This window comes from Batrachochytrium dendrobatidis (assembly GCF_000203795.2).
Source record: "Batrachochytrium dendrobatidis JAM81 unplaced genomic scaffold BATDEscaffold_3, whole genome shotgun sequence".
Taxonomy (NCBI): Eukaryota; Fungi; Chytridiomycota; class Chytridiomycetes; order Rhizophydiales; genus Batrachochytrium; species Batrachochytrium dendrobatidis.
Window position 1 is genome coordinate 1,520,839 of NW_006281101.1, and position 13,442 is coordinate 1,534,280.

At 38.5% G+C, this 13,442-nt stretch overlaps 4 protein-coding genes across 4 annotated transcripts; 2 read left to right on the forward strand and 2 right to left on the reverse strand.

Moving 5' to 3' along the window:
• Positions 1-77: 77 nt before the first annotated feature.
• Positions 78-3,323, reverse strand: BATDEDRAFT_19105 (uncharacterized protein). The gene is made up of 12 exons (XM_006677150.1): positions 2,892-3,323; positions 2,549-2,613; positions 2,290-2,445; positions 2,139-2,175; positions 1,975-2,064; positions 1,736-1,885; positions 1,634-1,657; positions 1,335-1,547; positions 1,056-1,230; positions 653-903; positions 497-562; positions 78-401 (listed from the first exon to the last, which is right to left on the reverse strand). The coding sequence occupies exons 1-12, from the start codon at positions 3,313-3,315 to the stop codon at positions 115-117; spliced, it is 1,938 nt and encodes a 645-aa protein (XP_006677213.1). The 5' UTR covers positions 3,316-3,323; the 3' UTR covers positions 78-114.
• Positions 3,324-4,285: 962 nt separating this feature from the next.
• On the forward strand, positions 4,286-5,023 carry BATDEDRAFT_23700 (uncharacterized protein; the record flags this gene model as incomplete). The annotated part of the gene is made up of 1 exon (XM_006677287.1): positions 4,286-5,023. One exon carries the CDS (start codon positions 4,286-4,288, stop codon positions 5,021-5,023), a length of 738 nt encoding a protein of 245 aa, XP_006677350.1.
• A 224-nt stretch (positions 5,024-5,247) lies between these two features.
• On the reverse strand, positions 5,248-9,073 carry BATDEDRAFT_23701 (uncharacterized protein; the record flags this gene model as incomplete). Its single annotated transcript, XM_006677288.1, has 15 exons — positions 5,248-5,538; positions 5,621-5,706; positions 5,778-5,871; positions 5,923-6,345; positions 6,430-6,654; positions 6,771-6,980; positions 7,076-7,129; positions 7,227-7,411; positions 7,492-7,590; positions 7,706-7,930; positions 8,035-8,173; positions 8,261-8,361; positions 8,452-8,606; positions 8,741-8,869; positions 9,030-9,073. The coding sequence occupies 15 exons, from the start codon at positions 9,071-9,073 to the stop codon at positions 5,248-5,250; spliced, it is 2,460 nt and encodes an 819-aa protein (XP_006677351.1).
• A 2,919-nt stretch (positions 9,074-11,992) lies between these two features.
• Positions 11,993-12,782, forward strand: BATDEDRAFT_5585 (uncharacterized protein; the record flags this gene model as incomplete). Its single annotated transcript, XM_006677038.1, has 3 exons — positions 11,993-12,227; positions 12,332-12,535; positions 12,604-12,782. Coding segments are annotated over 3 exons (618 nt in total), but the record flags the coding sequence as incomplete, so codon positions are not given.
• Positions 12,783-13,442: the final 660 nt, after the last annotated feature.

Here is a 13,442-nt window from a genome sequence, read left to right on the forward strand (position 1 = left end):
TCGTGTTTAGTGGCATACATTTAATTCATTTTGCTCTACCCGATGCTCCAATTGAAGTTTAAAATACAGAATCCATTGTATCATAAAAACATGAATTCTGCTTGAATTTATTTCTTAAGCTTGGCTTATGTTGGAGACTGCTTCAGGATAGGTCATGGATGCATATTTCTGGGCTCTGGCTGCTTCACGATAAGTCACCACATTCAGCACCTCAATGTCGGTACGTGTGACAGTAATGGCTTTATCATACACTTGGATGGCTTCATCCAACTTATGCTGATGACATAACAGCTGAGCAAGCTGTGAGTAGGCAATGTCACAGAGAGGATCAACTTCGAGGGCTTTGCGACATTCAGCCTCTGCAGTAGCCAAATCTTGTTTCCAGTTTAAATAAAGAATAGCTAACCGGTTGGATTGTGAATAAAAATGAACAATTTAGTTGGAAAAATACAAAATCAATTTAGCAATAATATTTGCCAGGTAGCAATATACTGACCTTTGTTGATGTATGGCAAAGGAGAAGTGGGATCCATTTCAATTGATTTGTTGAAGGCCTTTAAAGCTATGTTACGCACAAATACATTGAAACGATCAATAAGCAGTTTAAGCTATACAAAATATGCAGTCTCAATAGTTAAATTGTATTGCATACCTTCAGTGTGTGCCTGTCTGTCCATGTGAATCTCTCCGTAGTAGTTGAATACTTCTGCGCTGTTGGGAAAAAGACGCTTGCACTCCTTGAATTTCTTTTCAGATTCAGCGTAATTTCCCAGCTTATATTTGGCAACCGCCATCTGAATGTGTACATAGACAGACGATTCCTCAGGAGACTCGTTTTTAATGCTTGCAGAATAATCGTCAACAGCACCCTGATAGTCTGCAGTTAGAAAACGAACTTGGCCACTATGCGTTCGAATAATAAAACGTCACAAAAAGTATTGAATCAGATATATGATAAATAGTCGTTTAGATTAGATTGAAACAAATCAAATGGCAAGCCATTAGCACTTGTCCATTGTGTATTTTCCAACAGTGTTGATATAATGTATACTCACCGATGATAAAACAAATCAACGTTGGTGGGTTCAAGCTTTTCAGCACGTTCAAACATCTCTACAGTCTTTTCAACCTCACTTCGCTCCATAAAGAGAGTTCCACGCTTGATAATTGAGTTGACATCCACTGGATCAAGCTCAAGAGCTTTGTCCAGGTCAGCAATAGATAAATCGACTATTTACACATGATGGTAGCCAAAGCACAGGTACAACAAGGCTTATCAGCACCAACAAAATGATAGATACAATCAGATTAAATTTTCAAAGTAAATTGCATACTATGTCCTATCAAAAAAAAGAATGTGCCGCGAATATTATGGGCAATGGCCTCCATTTTGGTATTGTTGAAATCGTTCAAAACAATTGCCTTTACAGCATGCTCATATGCCTCAGTCCAGCGATGCTCCTTGATTGCTGAAAACACAAGCTTCAAAGCCTGTATAGATTCGGAAGTATCCTGGCAGTTGTCGACGAGAGTTGCATGAGATGGAGCTATGCACATGGTTTGAAGATATCAAAAACAAAATCAGTTACTCCAGCACGCATGATGAGCTATAAAAGTATCGATTAAAACTTACTAGCACGGAAAGAGTCCATGTATGCTATGGTTGGGATTAAGAATGACAGTCTTAGTAAATTTCTTACACATTCACCAGCAGCAACCAATAAAGCAAATATACCTCGAACAAACGCGCCAGATGGCATTTTTGGTCGTCTAGATTTGGCATATTCCTGGGTGATGTTTGAGCTGATTGTTTTTAGTAGACGATCGGGAGCACTCATGGAAGAATTCACTTTAAATCCTTGGAGAACACAAACAACAGTATAGTCTAAGAATTCAAGTGACAAAGCAGTCAGCACAGCAATAGATTATGCAGATCAAAACAATTTATAGTGCATTGATTCATATAAAGCATACCATTCAATGCATCGGTCAGATGGCCAAGCGATTCGTAGGCAGCAGCACGACGGTTGAGCGCCTTGATGTATTTTTTGTCGAGTTCCAAAGCTGATTTTAATTTAAAAGCAAGATTAAAATAAATAATGATCAAGATAGGTCGAGTTACAACTCAATAAACTAACCTTTGGTACAGTCTTCAACAACTTTAGCAAAATTTTCCTAAACCCAGAATAAGCAATATAAAACAAAATTGACGCAAAACTAGTAAGCATACTTGGTGGTAGCTATTCAAAGTAGAGCACGAACCATTGCAAAAATAACCACACAACTTACAATATGAGAATAAGCAGCAGCACGGTTGCAGTAGAAAATAGCATTAGGTGCCAGAAGAATTGCTTGAGTATATAGCTCAATTGCTTCTTCAAACTTCTTTTTATTGTACTGCTTGTTGCCCAAAGCCTTAGCATCCTGTGCAAGTTTAGAGCGATCCTATTATTTGGAAAAACAGAAATAATATCAAAACATGTCTTTTGATCTACAACATCAACATGCGCTTTACAGCAGGTAATCAAATTCAACCTAATAAACTGACCTCGGAAGTAAGTGACTCAATATCTTCAGGGTATAAATGATCGTGCGATTCAACGTCATTTGACGCTGTTGACGGATTTGAAATGCAAATATAATAATATTAGTAAATTTGGTGGATCAATCGAGCATACTCATAAAAGTGAATGAAAGCAAGGCCAATGCATTGATTGTATAGTGAAGAGTTGGCATTCCACCAATAGCTTATAAAAGCTATTGAATGATCTGATGCATGTTTGACATTCAGCCCGATCATATTGGAAATAACTCTAATTCCCAATAAAATATCAAATGGCCGTCGCATAAAACAAAGTCAGCACAAATGTATTAAAACATCAAAGACATACCATCAGCTGAAGCTGTCTTTGACTCGTCGGATTTTGAGTTGGTTTCTGAAGTGATCTTGTCAGTGGTCTCGATAGAAGCAATGCTATCCAATGATGCCATGGATGCATTAAGACCAGGAGCTGAAATGGGACCAGCATTGGCAGCAAGCGCTTCCTCTTCAAGAGCAGAAGCAGCAGTTACTGTCGATGATGCCGTTTTGGACTTTTTTGTCTTGCCCATCTTCTTTTTTTTAGCAGATGTCGAAGATGATCTTGCTGACGAGCCATTATCCGAATTGGCATTGTTTCTACCAGAACAAGCTAAAGAATAAACTGCAGCAGAAGCAACACCAGTAGCAAGTACAGTGAATGTGATAAACTTCCAGTTTCTAACCGACCATTGCTGCCAGCCTTCATCTCCAATGCGTTTTAGTGCTGCAATCATTCTTGTCGATCTCAGTTTGAAGTCGAGAAAAAACAAATTTTGATGAAATTCTCGAGGCTTTGAGTTTTTGTTGCTAATTTGACATTCTTGTCAATTCAATTGTTTTATAGTCAAATCTGACTGATTAATCTACAGTCGTATTCATACGGAATGAAATATCAAATTATAATACTCAGTTTCATGGAATGATTGAGTTTACTGGACAATTTGTGGTTTGAATCACTCGCGATTATCACAAGAAATGAGAACAGAAAGAAAATAAATTCAAAATCGTCAGTAACCATCAGTGTGTGTCATGTATAAAAGAGTACTCATAAAACTCATTTCGATTTAAATATTGGATTCGACTGTTTTAATATTGTCAATCAAGCTTTATAAGCACTACTTTATTGTATTCTAAAGTCTTGCATTCGCGATCTCTAGTTCAAGTGAACAATGATCATATATCCCAAAACTGCAACTGTTTTTTTTCATTCCAGTCACCCAATTACATAATGATCAGTTGGAATAGGTTGAATATTGACTGGAACTAATGCAAGTATTCGTCTAGTTTTTTTAATACAGAAACAAGCATGGATAAAGACCAGTAAGCTTCAATGAGTTTAGAAACACAGTGTTGTCTAGTAAGCTTGAAAGACTTGGCACCAATCGTCTGATGAAACTAGCTATTCATGTATTTCGACTCCCTTATCAGTGTTTCATTTTATGTGAATATGGCTGTAAAGCAGGGCGACTATCAACGCGTCTGCCAGTTAAAGTGTGTATTGCATCCTTCCACATATTCGGCTTGCCTTGTCTGTTGTACACCCTCCCTAAGTAACCCGTCCTTTTAGTATTGTCGATCTACATTCATATAAATAACCATGTCCAAAGTATCATTCCATTTTATTAAACCTTACCATAACTCTCAAGTGACTACTGACCAACTTCAACCCATTGATATTCAAAAGCACTTGACAATCGTATCATTATGAAGCTCACATTCATATTTGTTGCTTCGGCTTTGGTTGATATTGCAATTGCAGTTAATCCTTCATCCCAAGATAAATCTCAATCCCCTAGTTCCCAAGTCAAAAATGGTGCCAAGCCTAGCGCGACCTCCAGTAAGCAATCTAAAACGCCAGTTAAGCACGGTAGTATTGGTCTCAAAAAGCCTCAAACCTCAAATCATGATGGTAGTGGCCATGCCGATGATGCTGAGGGTTCTGCCGATGATGCTGAGGGTGCTGCTGATGATGCTGATGGTGCCGCCGACGATGCTGATGGTGCGTCTGACGATGCTGATGGTGCTGCTGACGATGCACAGGGTGCTGCTGATGATGCACAGGGTGCTGCCGACACTGCACAAGCTGCTGCTGACAAGGCACAAGATAGTGCAAACAAGGCAAAGGGACCCGAAAATAAGGCTAGAGCACAAAAGGCTGCGGATAATGCACAAAAGGCTGCCGACAAGGCACAAAAAATTGCCGATGAAGCACAAAAAGTTGCCGATAGACTAGCGAAAAAGGGTGGTAAACCAAAACCCAAGGGCGGTAACCCTGCTAAACTATTGCCTTCCTACAAGTCTCCGAAAAAGCCTGGTCAGTCGGGCGGTAAGTATGCCGAGGAAATTATTACATCTGATGCACTTACTCATAAGCTTCCCGTTGTCTTGGTCGCGTTTATGGCTGCATATTTATCTGATATAATCCTATCACTTACAATCTGATGCCACCAACAAATAAAGATACTTCATAACCTAGTATAGCCAATATCAGATATATTTTATAGAAATTTAATGTACTGTGGTGTTGATTCTGAATACTCAGCTATAGCTCTGTATGGGTTATTTAGTCAGCTGGTGAGAAAAAGATTGAATCTCAATGAGCGCTACAAATTGGTTAAATATTGATATTTTTACTTGTTCTAGTATTTGGTTTGTACAAGTCTATTTTAATATAGTCCAGGTCCATTCAATAGTGCATTTGATCCTCCGATTCCACTTTGTCTTGCTTCCTCGTCGTCGCTGTCATTATCATACATTCCTGGAGAAAGAGCGCCACGGTATCCTGCGCTGTTGCCAAGTGAAAGATCTGTGCTACTATTTTTAGCATACATAAGTGAGCTATCATCCATACCGCTATATGGGGATCCGGGGATTTCTGTCATCATTGAAATCCATTCAGAATTATGCCATGCAAACTTTTGTTGTCGAAGCTTACGATTCCAGTCTTCGTCAATCTCCTACTTGGTTAGTAAATCAGTAGTTTAGAAATCAGTCACACTTTAGTCTACACTTGCAAACATTTGACTAGAATTCACATACTCCAATTATGCTTAGCGATGCATCGCACACTTTGCGGATTTCGATATTACGATCATACAAAAGTTCAATCAAATATCCAACTACATCTAAATATATATTTCACATGTGAGATGCATTGCATTTGATATTAAATATACATCAGCTTTTGAACACATACCACTTTTTCCAATCAGAATAGTCCTGGTTGAATCGTGTAAAAGAAACTGGTAGATGCAATAGCACACTTGCAAGATGATTTCATCATCCTCTTCCTTGGCTATATACATCAATTCAAAAATACAAAATTATTAATCAAGTCAAACCAACAGTGCATAAAGAAGCTCGTCAAAAATAATCAACTTGCCAATCATAATTTCAATCAAAAGCGGGATTATGTTGGTGGTGGCAACCATGGGCGAAATATTTTCATCCAACGACATGGTACTCAAAAGAATGATTACTTGAAGAAGCAAATCGTCATTTTTGCATACTCCATCGATCTTGGTCAAGTCAGAATTTTTTCTATTGGTTTCAGAAATACCAAAGCTTTTACTATCCATTTGAGTATTTGCAATGGACGTCTGAAAAATGTTTTTGATAAATTGTAAAAGATCGTAGGCCACTGCAAGTTTTTTGAAATCAAACTCGGCAATAGTCAGGTTTCCGATAATTCCAAGAATTTCTATTAGAACATCTGGATTTGACATTGATTTGAGCATCAGACGCATCAAGTCGTCAATATAGTCCTATAAGTAATCATTGGCGAGTTTTATAAAAAGGTTAAGCTTGACATTACCAAGTATGGATCAAATAGGTATCAAATCACGCACCAAAAACATCATTTTAGTATTCTCATCGGGATGCTGAGAAATATTGCGTAGCATTTTAAAAAGCAGAGGATCGTTGCTTTTAACTGCCTTTTTAATCAAAAACTTGATTCCATTATCTTGACAAATGATTTGTGCATTCCGTAAAACTGTAGACATATTGATTGCAAAAGCCATCACTTCGATATTGACTCGATCTCCTTTGTATTCCAAAATCATTTGAATAATCTATTTTCAAGAGCAAAAATTCATAAATTAGTATGTCAGCTATTCAAAATTTCAGCCATCAACATGCTATTTTCAGTCTCAACTGACACTAGGCAGTAAGCATAAATGAAAATCACCTGGGGTATACATGTAGAAAAAATTGGAGAAAACCGACTTGGCTCGTCAATACTTAATTGATATAACAGCTGAAGAGTCAACATGGACGAATTTTGACTGTGGAAAATATCTCTTAATTTTTGATGAAACTCTTGTCGTACTAGTAAACTTCTGAATCTTGAATCGTGTGATAAATTTAACAAAAGCCGTTGTGTCATGCTGTTTAGTCTCTAAATTAAAAAATTGTAGATGAAATATTTAAAAATTCAGCATCATCAAATAACAACCGAGGCATACTGTCAAGGCTATAGAGCATGCCACTTACACTGTTATCAGTATCAATCAAAAATCCTAGTTTGGGGAGAAGATCATCCGCATGCTACAATAAGGATAATTTTGTTTGAAAATATAAAATTAATTAGAATCAAATACAAGTGGGTCAGTATTGTTGAAAATATGACTAATACGTAGTTTACTTTGAACATCTCGTCTACATTTTCTCGGAAAATGCTTAGCTTTTTAAGAAAAGTGATTGCCAAAACGAGCAACTCGGGTGTCTTGCGATCAAGAATATCGACAAGATACTTGACAATATCTCTTTTGACAATCTTGACTTCAATGCCTGTATCCTCGGCAAGATTGAGTAGCAGATGAAATGACACTATTGCCATTGATTATATTTAAGCAAACTATGCTAGTCACGATGATCAAAAATACACAAGCAAGCCACTATTTTCCTACCAAACAATAATTGATCCTGTTTGCGTAGCATATTTTGAAACTTTTGATATCCTTGATCGAGTTTTGAAATGGAAGATTTGTCATTTGGTGCTTGCGAGACTAAGCGTATTCCCATAAAGTATCAAGAAGTTTAAAGCATTCAAGTTAGAGCCATGAAAATCTTGCACAGTTATATTGATCGAGTATTTTCTGATGCAAAATTCAAAGCACTCACCATTAGCTTCCAGTTTGCGAAGATCTTGAACCCATAAATCAAATCTGGTAACTTCCTGATCGGTCAATCGAAGACACATGTCACCAAGTTTATTGGCCGTGACAATCGAATGAAATTCAGAAAAATTTGAAAAACAAAAGAATATATATATAATGTTTGTAACCAACTCCATGCTTTTGCGTCCATCCTCTCTCAGCACTCGAGATAGTGCGCTCATGAGTGATTCTGATAAATTGGTGTTAGATCAGACGGTTATAGATACCATATCGATTATGTTAAAATGCTATGAACATGCTCATCTCGACAGCAAAAACTCTTGGAAAGCTTACCATTTTCAATCAACAGTCTCATATTCTCTGGCACCTTGGCTAGCTGCAATATACTTCGAGTGGATTTTACTTTTTCGGGAATGTCTTCATAAAGACCTTCAATGTAATTGTCCATTTTAAACATAGACGATGGTTCATCCTGAATTTAAATCGCGCTTTTAATACTGTTTTGCCTATATGACATCAATAGGCTGATGTCCGCGAATATAAGCTAGCATATAAATACCTGAACGGCTTTCATATTTATTTTTTCTTCGTCACCAAGACTTGGCTTGCGCACCTTATCCAGTTGCTTGCGCAGCCAGACTCGATCTGACTCGACTGCATCTATTTGCCAAAACCACATATCCAGACAAAAAAATCCATATGTCAGAGTTCATGAGCTAAACGCATTTTTTGTATTTGGATCATACGTACCGGTTGAGCAGTGAGCTATCTGTCGTTGCTGGAGATAATAAAGAATTTGTTCAACTTCTGTAAGTCGATTTGCGTGAATCAATTTGCATTTATCAACCACTTCCTGTGCGAGACTAGCAATGTTGGAATTTGCATGCAGTGCCTTGACTCGAATTCTGCAAGTTATGTATTGATATATTTTGATTTTTTAATGCATCCATTAATATTTAGATGATGGTTGACATTTTACAATACATCTGATGTATACTGGATGAAATCAAATACAAGTCGCGATTGACATTCATCTTACACTTTTTGGCTGCTCCTCTTATCACCAATAACAAGCTGTCCATTTTCAACAATTGCTGCCTGAACAGTGTAGTTTACTACTATGGCATTATCCGTTGGATGAACATCGATAGTGCCTGGTACGATCTTCCTATATAATACGGGACAAATTTATTTAGCGAGATTGATGTAGAGATAATGTTGAATCAAATACATCAAACTTGTATCTACTTTAAAATACATTTACAAAAATATGCAAACTACTTATTCAGAACTTAGCACACGCTATCAAGCCAAATAAGGCAACTTACTTGCGGACTTGTAGCGACTCGGACTCGTTAGTAGAATCTCCCATACTTGAAATCAAGTCAGTTGGATAGTGACAGTCACTACACTTTCTGGTGAAAATTTAACTCCAGCCAAAAAAAGGTGCGATTATCAACAGTATTAATTTGAATAAACCTAAATCTTGGCCTAGCGTCGCGTCATGTATACTACAACAAGAAGCTGGCCCGCAACAAAGGTTGTACTTGTATTTTTAATTTCAAAAGTATAGACCCCGTGTACTTTAAGATACTAAGTTTTTCAGATATCAGTGGCATTTCATTGATTCAAAACTCTGCCAACTCGATTTTTTATTTTTGTAAACATGATCTATCAAATCAAAAGCAAATTATCTAGTACATCCAACAATGTACATGCATTGGATTGCGTTGATTTTAAATTAAATAATGATGTGTCAATCAACTGATTAAATGGCACTTTAGCCAGTCGATTGTTTTGTCGAGTTTAAAAATTGGCTTTTTGTACATTCTAGTTTTAATTTTGAAAGTTTTAAATAGTAAAAAGTAGATGAAAATCAAGTAGTGTAAATTAATGCGCTATTGATAAAAAGTTATGCTTTTTATATATCAGGCATCATCATTTGAAAGAAATAGGTGCGACTGCAAGTTTAAAATAATTTTGCAGCAGTTTAAAGTTTTGATTCAAAAATCGTTGCATTCCTACTAATTTTTGATCAAATACACTTTTCAACTCAAATATTGCAACTATACTTGTCAAAACACACATTTTCATATATTTTTTCAATTGCATACTCATCCCTTGACTATTTTGTAAGCCAGATATGGACAAGATCACACTCCCTCGACAAGCTCTGAAACCAAACTTAAAACTTACACCTATATTGAAACTTGACAAATTGCCTGATTTTGGTACAAATAGTAACATACCAGCATCGCCCACAGCAGTTCGTAAGCGCTTGCATTCATTACGGCCTTCACGCGACGCGGATATTGATGATTCCGATGAAAAAGACCATGTAGCTGGAGGTGTGAGTGGTGCTGCAGGTGGTAGCATAGCTGGATGTATCAATACAAATCAACACAGTGCAACATTACCAACTGGTATGGATTTAGCGCCTATAGCCACCAATAGCGCGATCCAGCCACGTTTTGCTGAGATTCAAACACCTCAAAAAACTGTTGGTATGGGACTGCCTACAAAATCAAGCATTGTAATGGCAGGTGGGGCTGTACCATCAACTACAAATACAATTGCTCCATCGAATCCAGCAGCACATGACAGTTTGAAACGAGGTATATTGGCACTTTCAGATATTATGGATCCAAAACATACGACAGGATCCCAGATAAACAGCTCTCCTATTTTTAGTGCAGGTGGTGGAGCCAATTCTACAATGGGGAATCCTGCAACAGCATTTGCGCGTATTAGACATGAGTCTGGAGTGAATATCAACAGCATTGTGGCAGCCAAGCGTGCAGGAATGACTTCTTCTCAAACCTCCATTGCATATACTACACGACATTCCGAAGCAAGTAGAGCTCCATTGGTTTCCACCATGCTGCATGCAACTGCAGGAAATGCGTATTCAAATCAAAATGCTACGTCTGGCGATATAGGGATCGCCAGTGTTATGACTACACTTCCACACACAGCTTCATTCAACTCATCCAATCACACTTCCAACACCACTCCTCCCGTAATGGCATTTATGCCACCACATTCTTTGATTGAAAACGATCGTACGGAAGGAAACAGGCAAGTTGTGCTAAATTCTACTGGATCAAGCGAATTATCCAGCAATGCCATATCTGAACACTCACCAATCGTGCACGGAGAGCGACACGCCGTTTTGGGCGATGAGCGCAGCCATGTTGAATGGCAGATACCTGCTTTTGAGTATCGACATACTGCTGCTGCTACTGTACCGTCAACCGTCGCTCCACCTCATTCAACTGGTTCCAAACCTTTTCCTACTGTTTTGAATCAACTGAGCAGCATTGCTTGCGATATCCGACATCGCAGCAAACCTTCTAATAAAATCAGTACACAAAAGGTCAATCCAAATGGTCATAGGAACATTGGATTTGATGTCGATACAGGAGATCATGATATTCTTTTACCACGGTTTGATGAGTACCCCGTTCTGCAGGGGCTTTTACCCGAAAACCAAGATCAAGACAATCCAAATGAACCACGAACACACAAATACTTTACCAAGCCTGTCGTCAAAAATCCAGAAGTATTCGACCAAATGTATCCTATAGTCATACCCACAATCAATAACGAGCCTGTCGTGCTTCAACTTATGCGCATCTATTATCCACGTTGGCCAAGAAAGTCGTTCAGGTATCAGCTGCCCATTCTCACACCAGACAATATTAAAATGTTTTTGTTTCATCTTGCTCGTATAGGCGATCACGAAGCACTACGTATTTTGTGCAAAAGTCCAATGGTTGATATCGAATCAAGCGATGATACAGGACGCACTGCATTAATTTTTGCAGCAATTGGTGGGCATGTGCATTGCATTCGACTACTTTGTGCCCATCGTGCTTTTATTAATCGACAAGATCGTAGTGGAAGAACAGCACTGCATTGGGCAGCGTATCATGGTTTTGTTGGTGCTGCTAAAGAATTGTGTGAAAATCGTGCTGATATTTTGCAGGAGGATTATCAAGGTAAATCCGCTATCCATTGTGCAACGTATCCTGAAACGATTGATACGCTCGAATATCTTATTCGGATAGCAAATCCAAACATGCGACATGGAGCTATCATGGCAATTAATCCAAATCAAAGAAGAAAAACATTGGCCGGAACTGTTCATCCAGATGACCGTACCGGCCCAGGAAATGTGACTGATTTGGAGCAAATGACTCCATTAATGTGGGCAGCATACCATGGCCACGATCGACATATTGAAGTATTGCTTTCAGTTGGCCACGCCTCGGCATTTATGCAAGATATTGAAGGGAAAACAGCACTTCATTGGGCAACATCCAATCGGCATGGACGATGCTGCGAAATTCTATTGTCAAAGTATCCCGCTTTGATTAATATTCCCGACAAAATGGGCCGAGTCCCTTTACACTATGGATGCGGCGAAGGAAATATTGCCGTGGTAGAAATGATCATGCTATCTCCTGGATCTAACTGGAATGCGCTTGATGGGTTGAAACGGACCCCGTTACATTGGGCGGCAGGTATGCCTATCTAAGCGCTTTGATTTTACAAAAACTGATGAATACTTTACTGATTTTATAATTTTTAAATCAATCGTGTGGTTGATTGATGTGTAAATTGATAGTTCGAGGACAGCCAGCATGTATTAATTTATTGTGCCAAAAGGGTGCGAGCATCAACAACGTTGACGATTTTGGTGCATCAGCTCTCTGCTATGCCATTCAGCATCATAATATGGACTGTGTGCATGTCCTACTGCGCAAAGGTGCAGCTGTAGATTCAGTTGATATACAAGGCCGTACACCACTTATGTGGGCTTCGCTTCAAGGTAAACCAATGTATTATGACGCATTTTACAAGTTTAATGAGATTGACTGTTTTTGATTTGGAATACAGGGAACTTGGAAGTAATCAAAATGTTAATCAAAGCCAACGCCAAAGTAACGGTAAAGTCAAAATCGGGCATGACAGCATTGCACCATGCAGCATATGGTGGTCACACAACTTGCTGTACCCATTTGCTACGTGGTGGTGCACTGATTGACGCTAAAGACAAACACGGACAAACTGCCTTGATCAAAGCCACAATGATGGGCTCAGAAAATGCCGTCATTCTTTTAGCCAACGAAGGAGCCTATCCCGATGAAATTGATAACCAGAAGAGAACGGCTTTGCATTGGGCTGCTGCTGGTGGATCTACAAATATCTTGCAATTGCTCACTTCTCATGGGGCAACCATTAATATACAAGACGCGAATGGGCGAACACCCTTGGCAGAGGCATCTTTGGCTGGACATATAGGTAAAGTAGATATGCATAACATTTTTTACAATAGCACTGTAGTACGTTGTAATATATGTTATTTACTATAATGTAACACTGCATATATTACCCACTTGCTAAACAGACACGGTAATGTGGCTATTGGACCAAGATGCCAATGATGCATTGAGAGATCGAAATGGTGTTTTACCCATTCATTTGGCAGCATCAAAAGCTCGTATAGAAGTTTGCAAAATCCTCCATACACCTGACACACTCAACGCTCGCGACGGTTGCGATATTTTCAAATCTAAAACTCCATTAGACTATGTCATGGAAACCCGATCAAAAGATTGCATAGCTGCCTTGCGTGACTGCAATGCTCTTACTGCCAAGGAAATTGCTACAAAAGCAGCAAAGAAACTTCAACTAACATGGAGGTGTTACAAGGGAAAAAAGAACCAACCACGGAT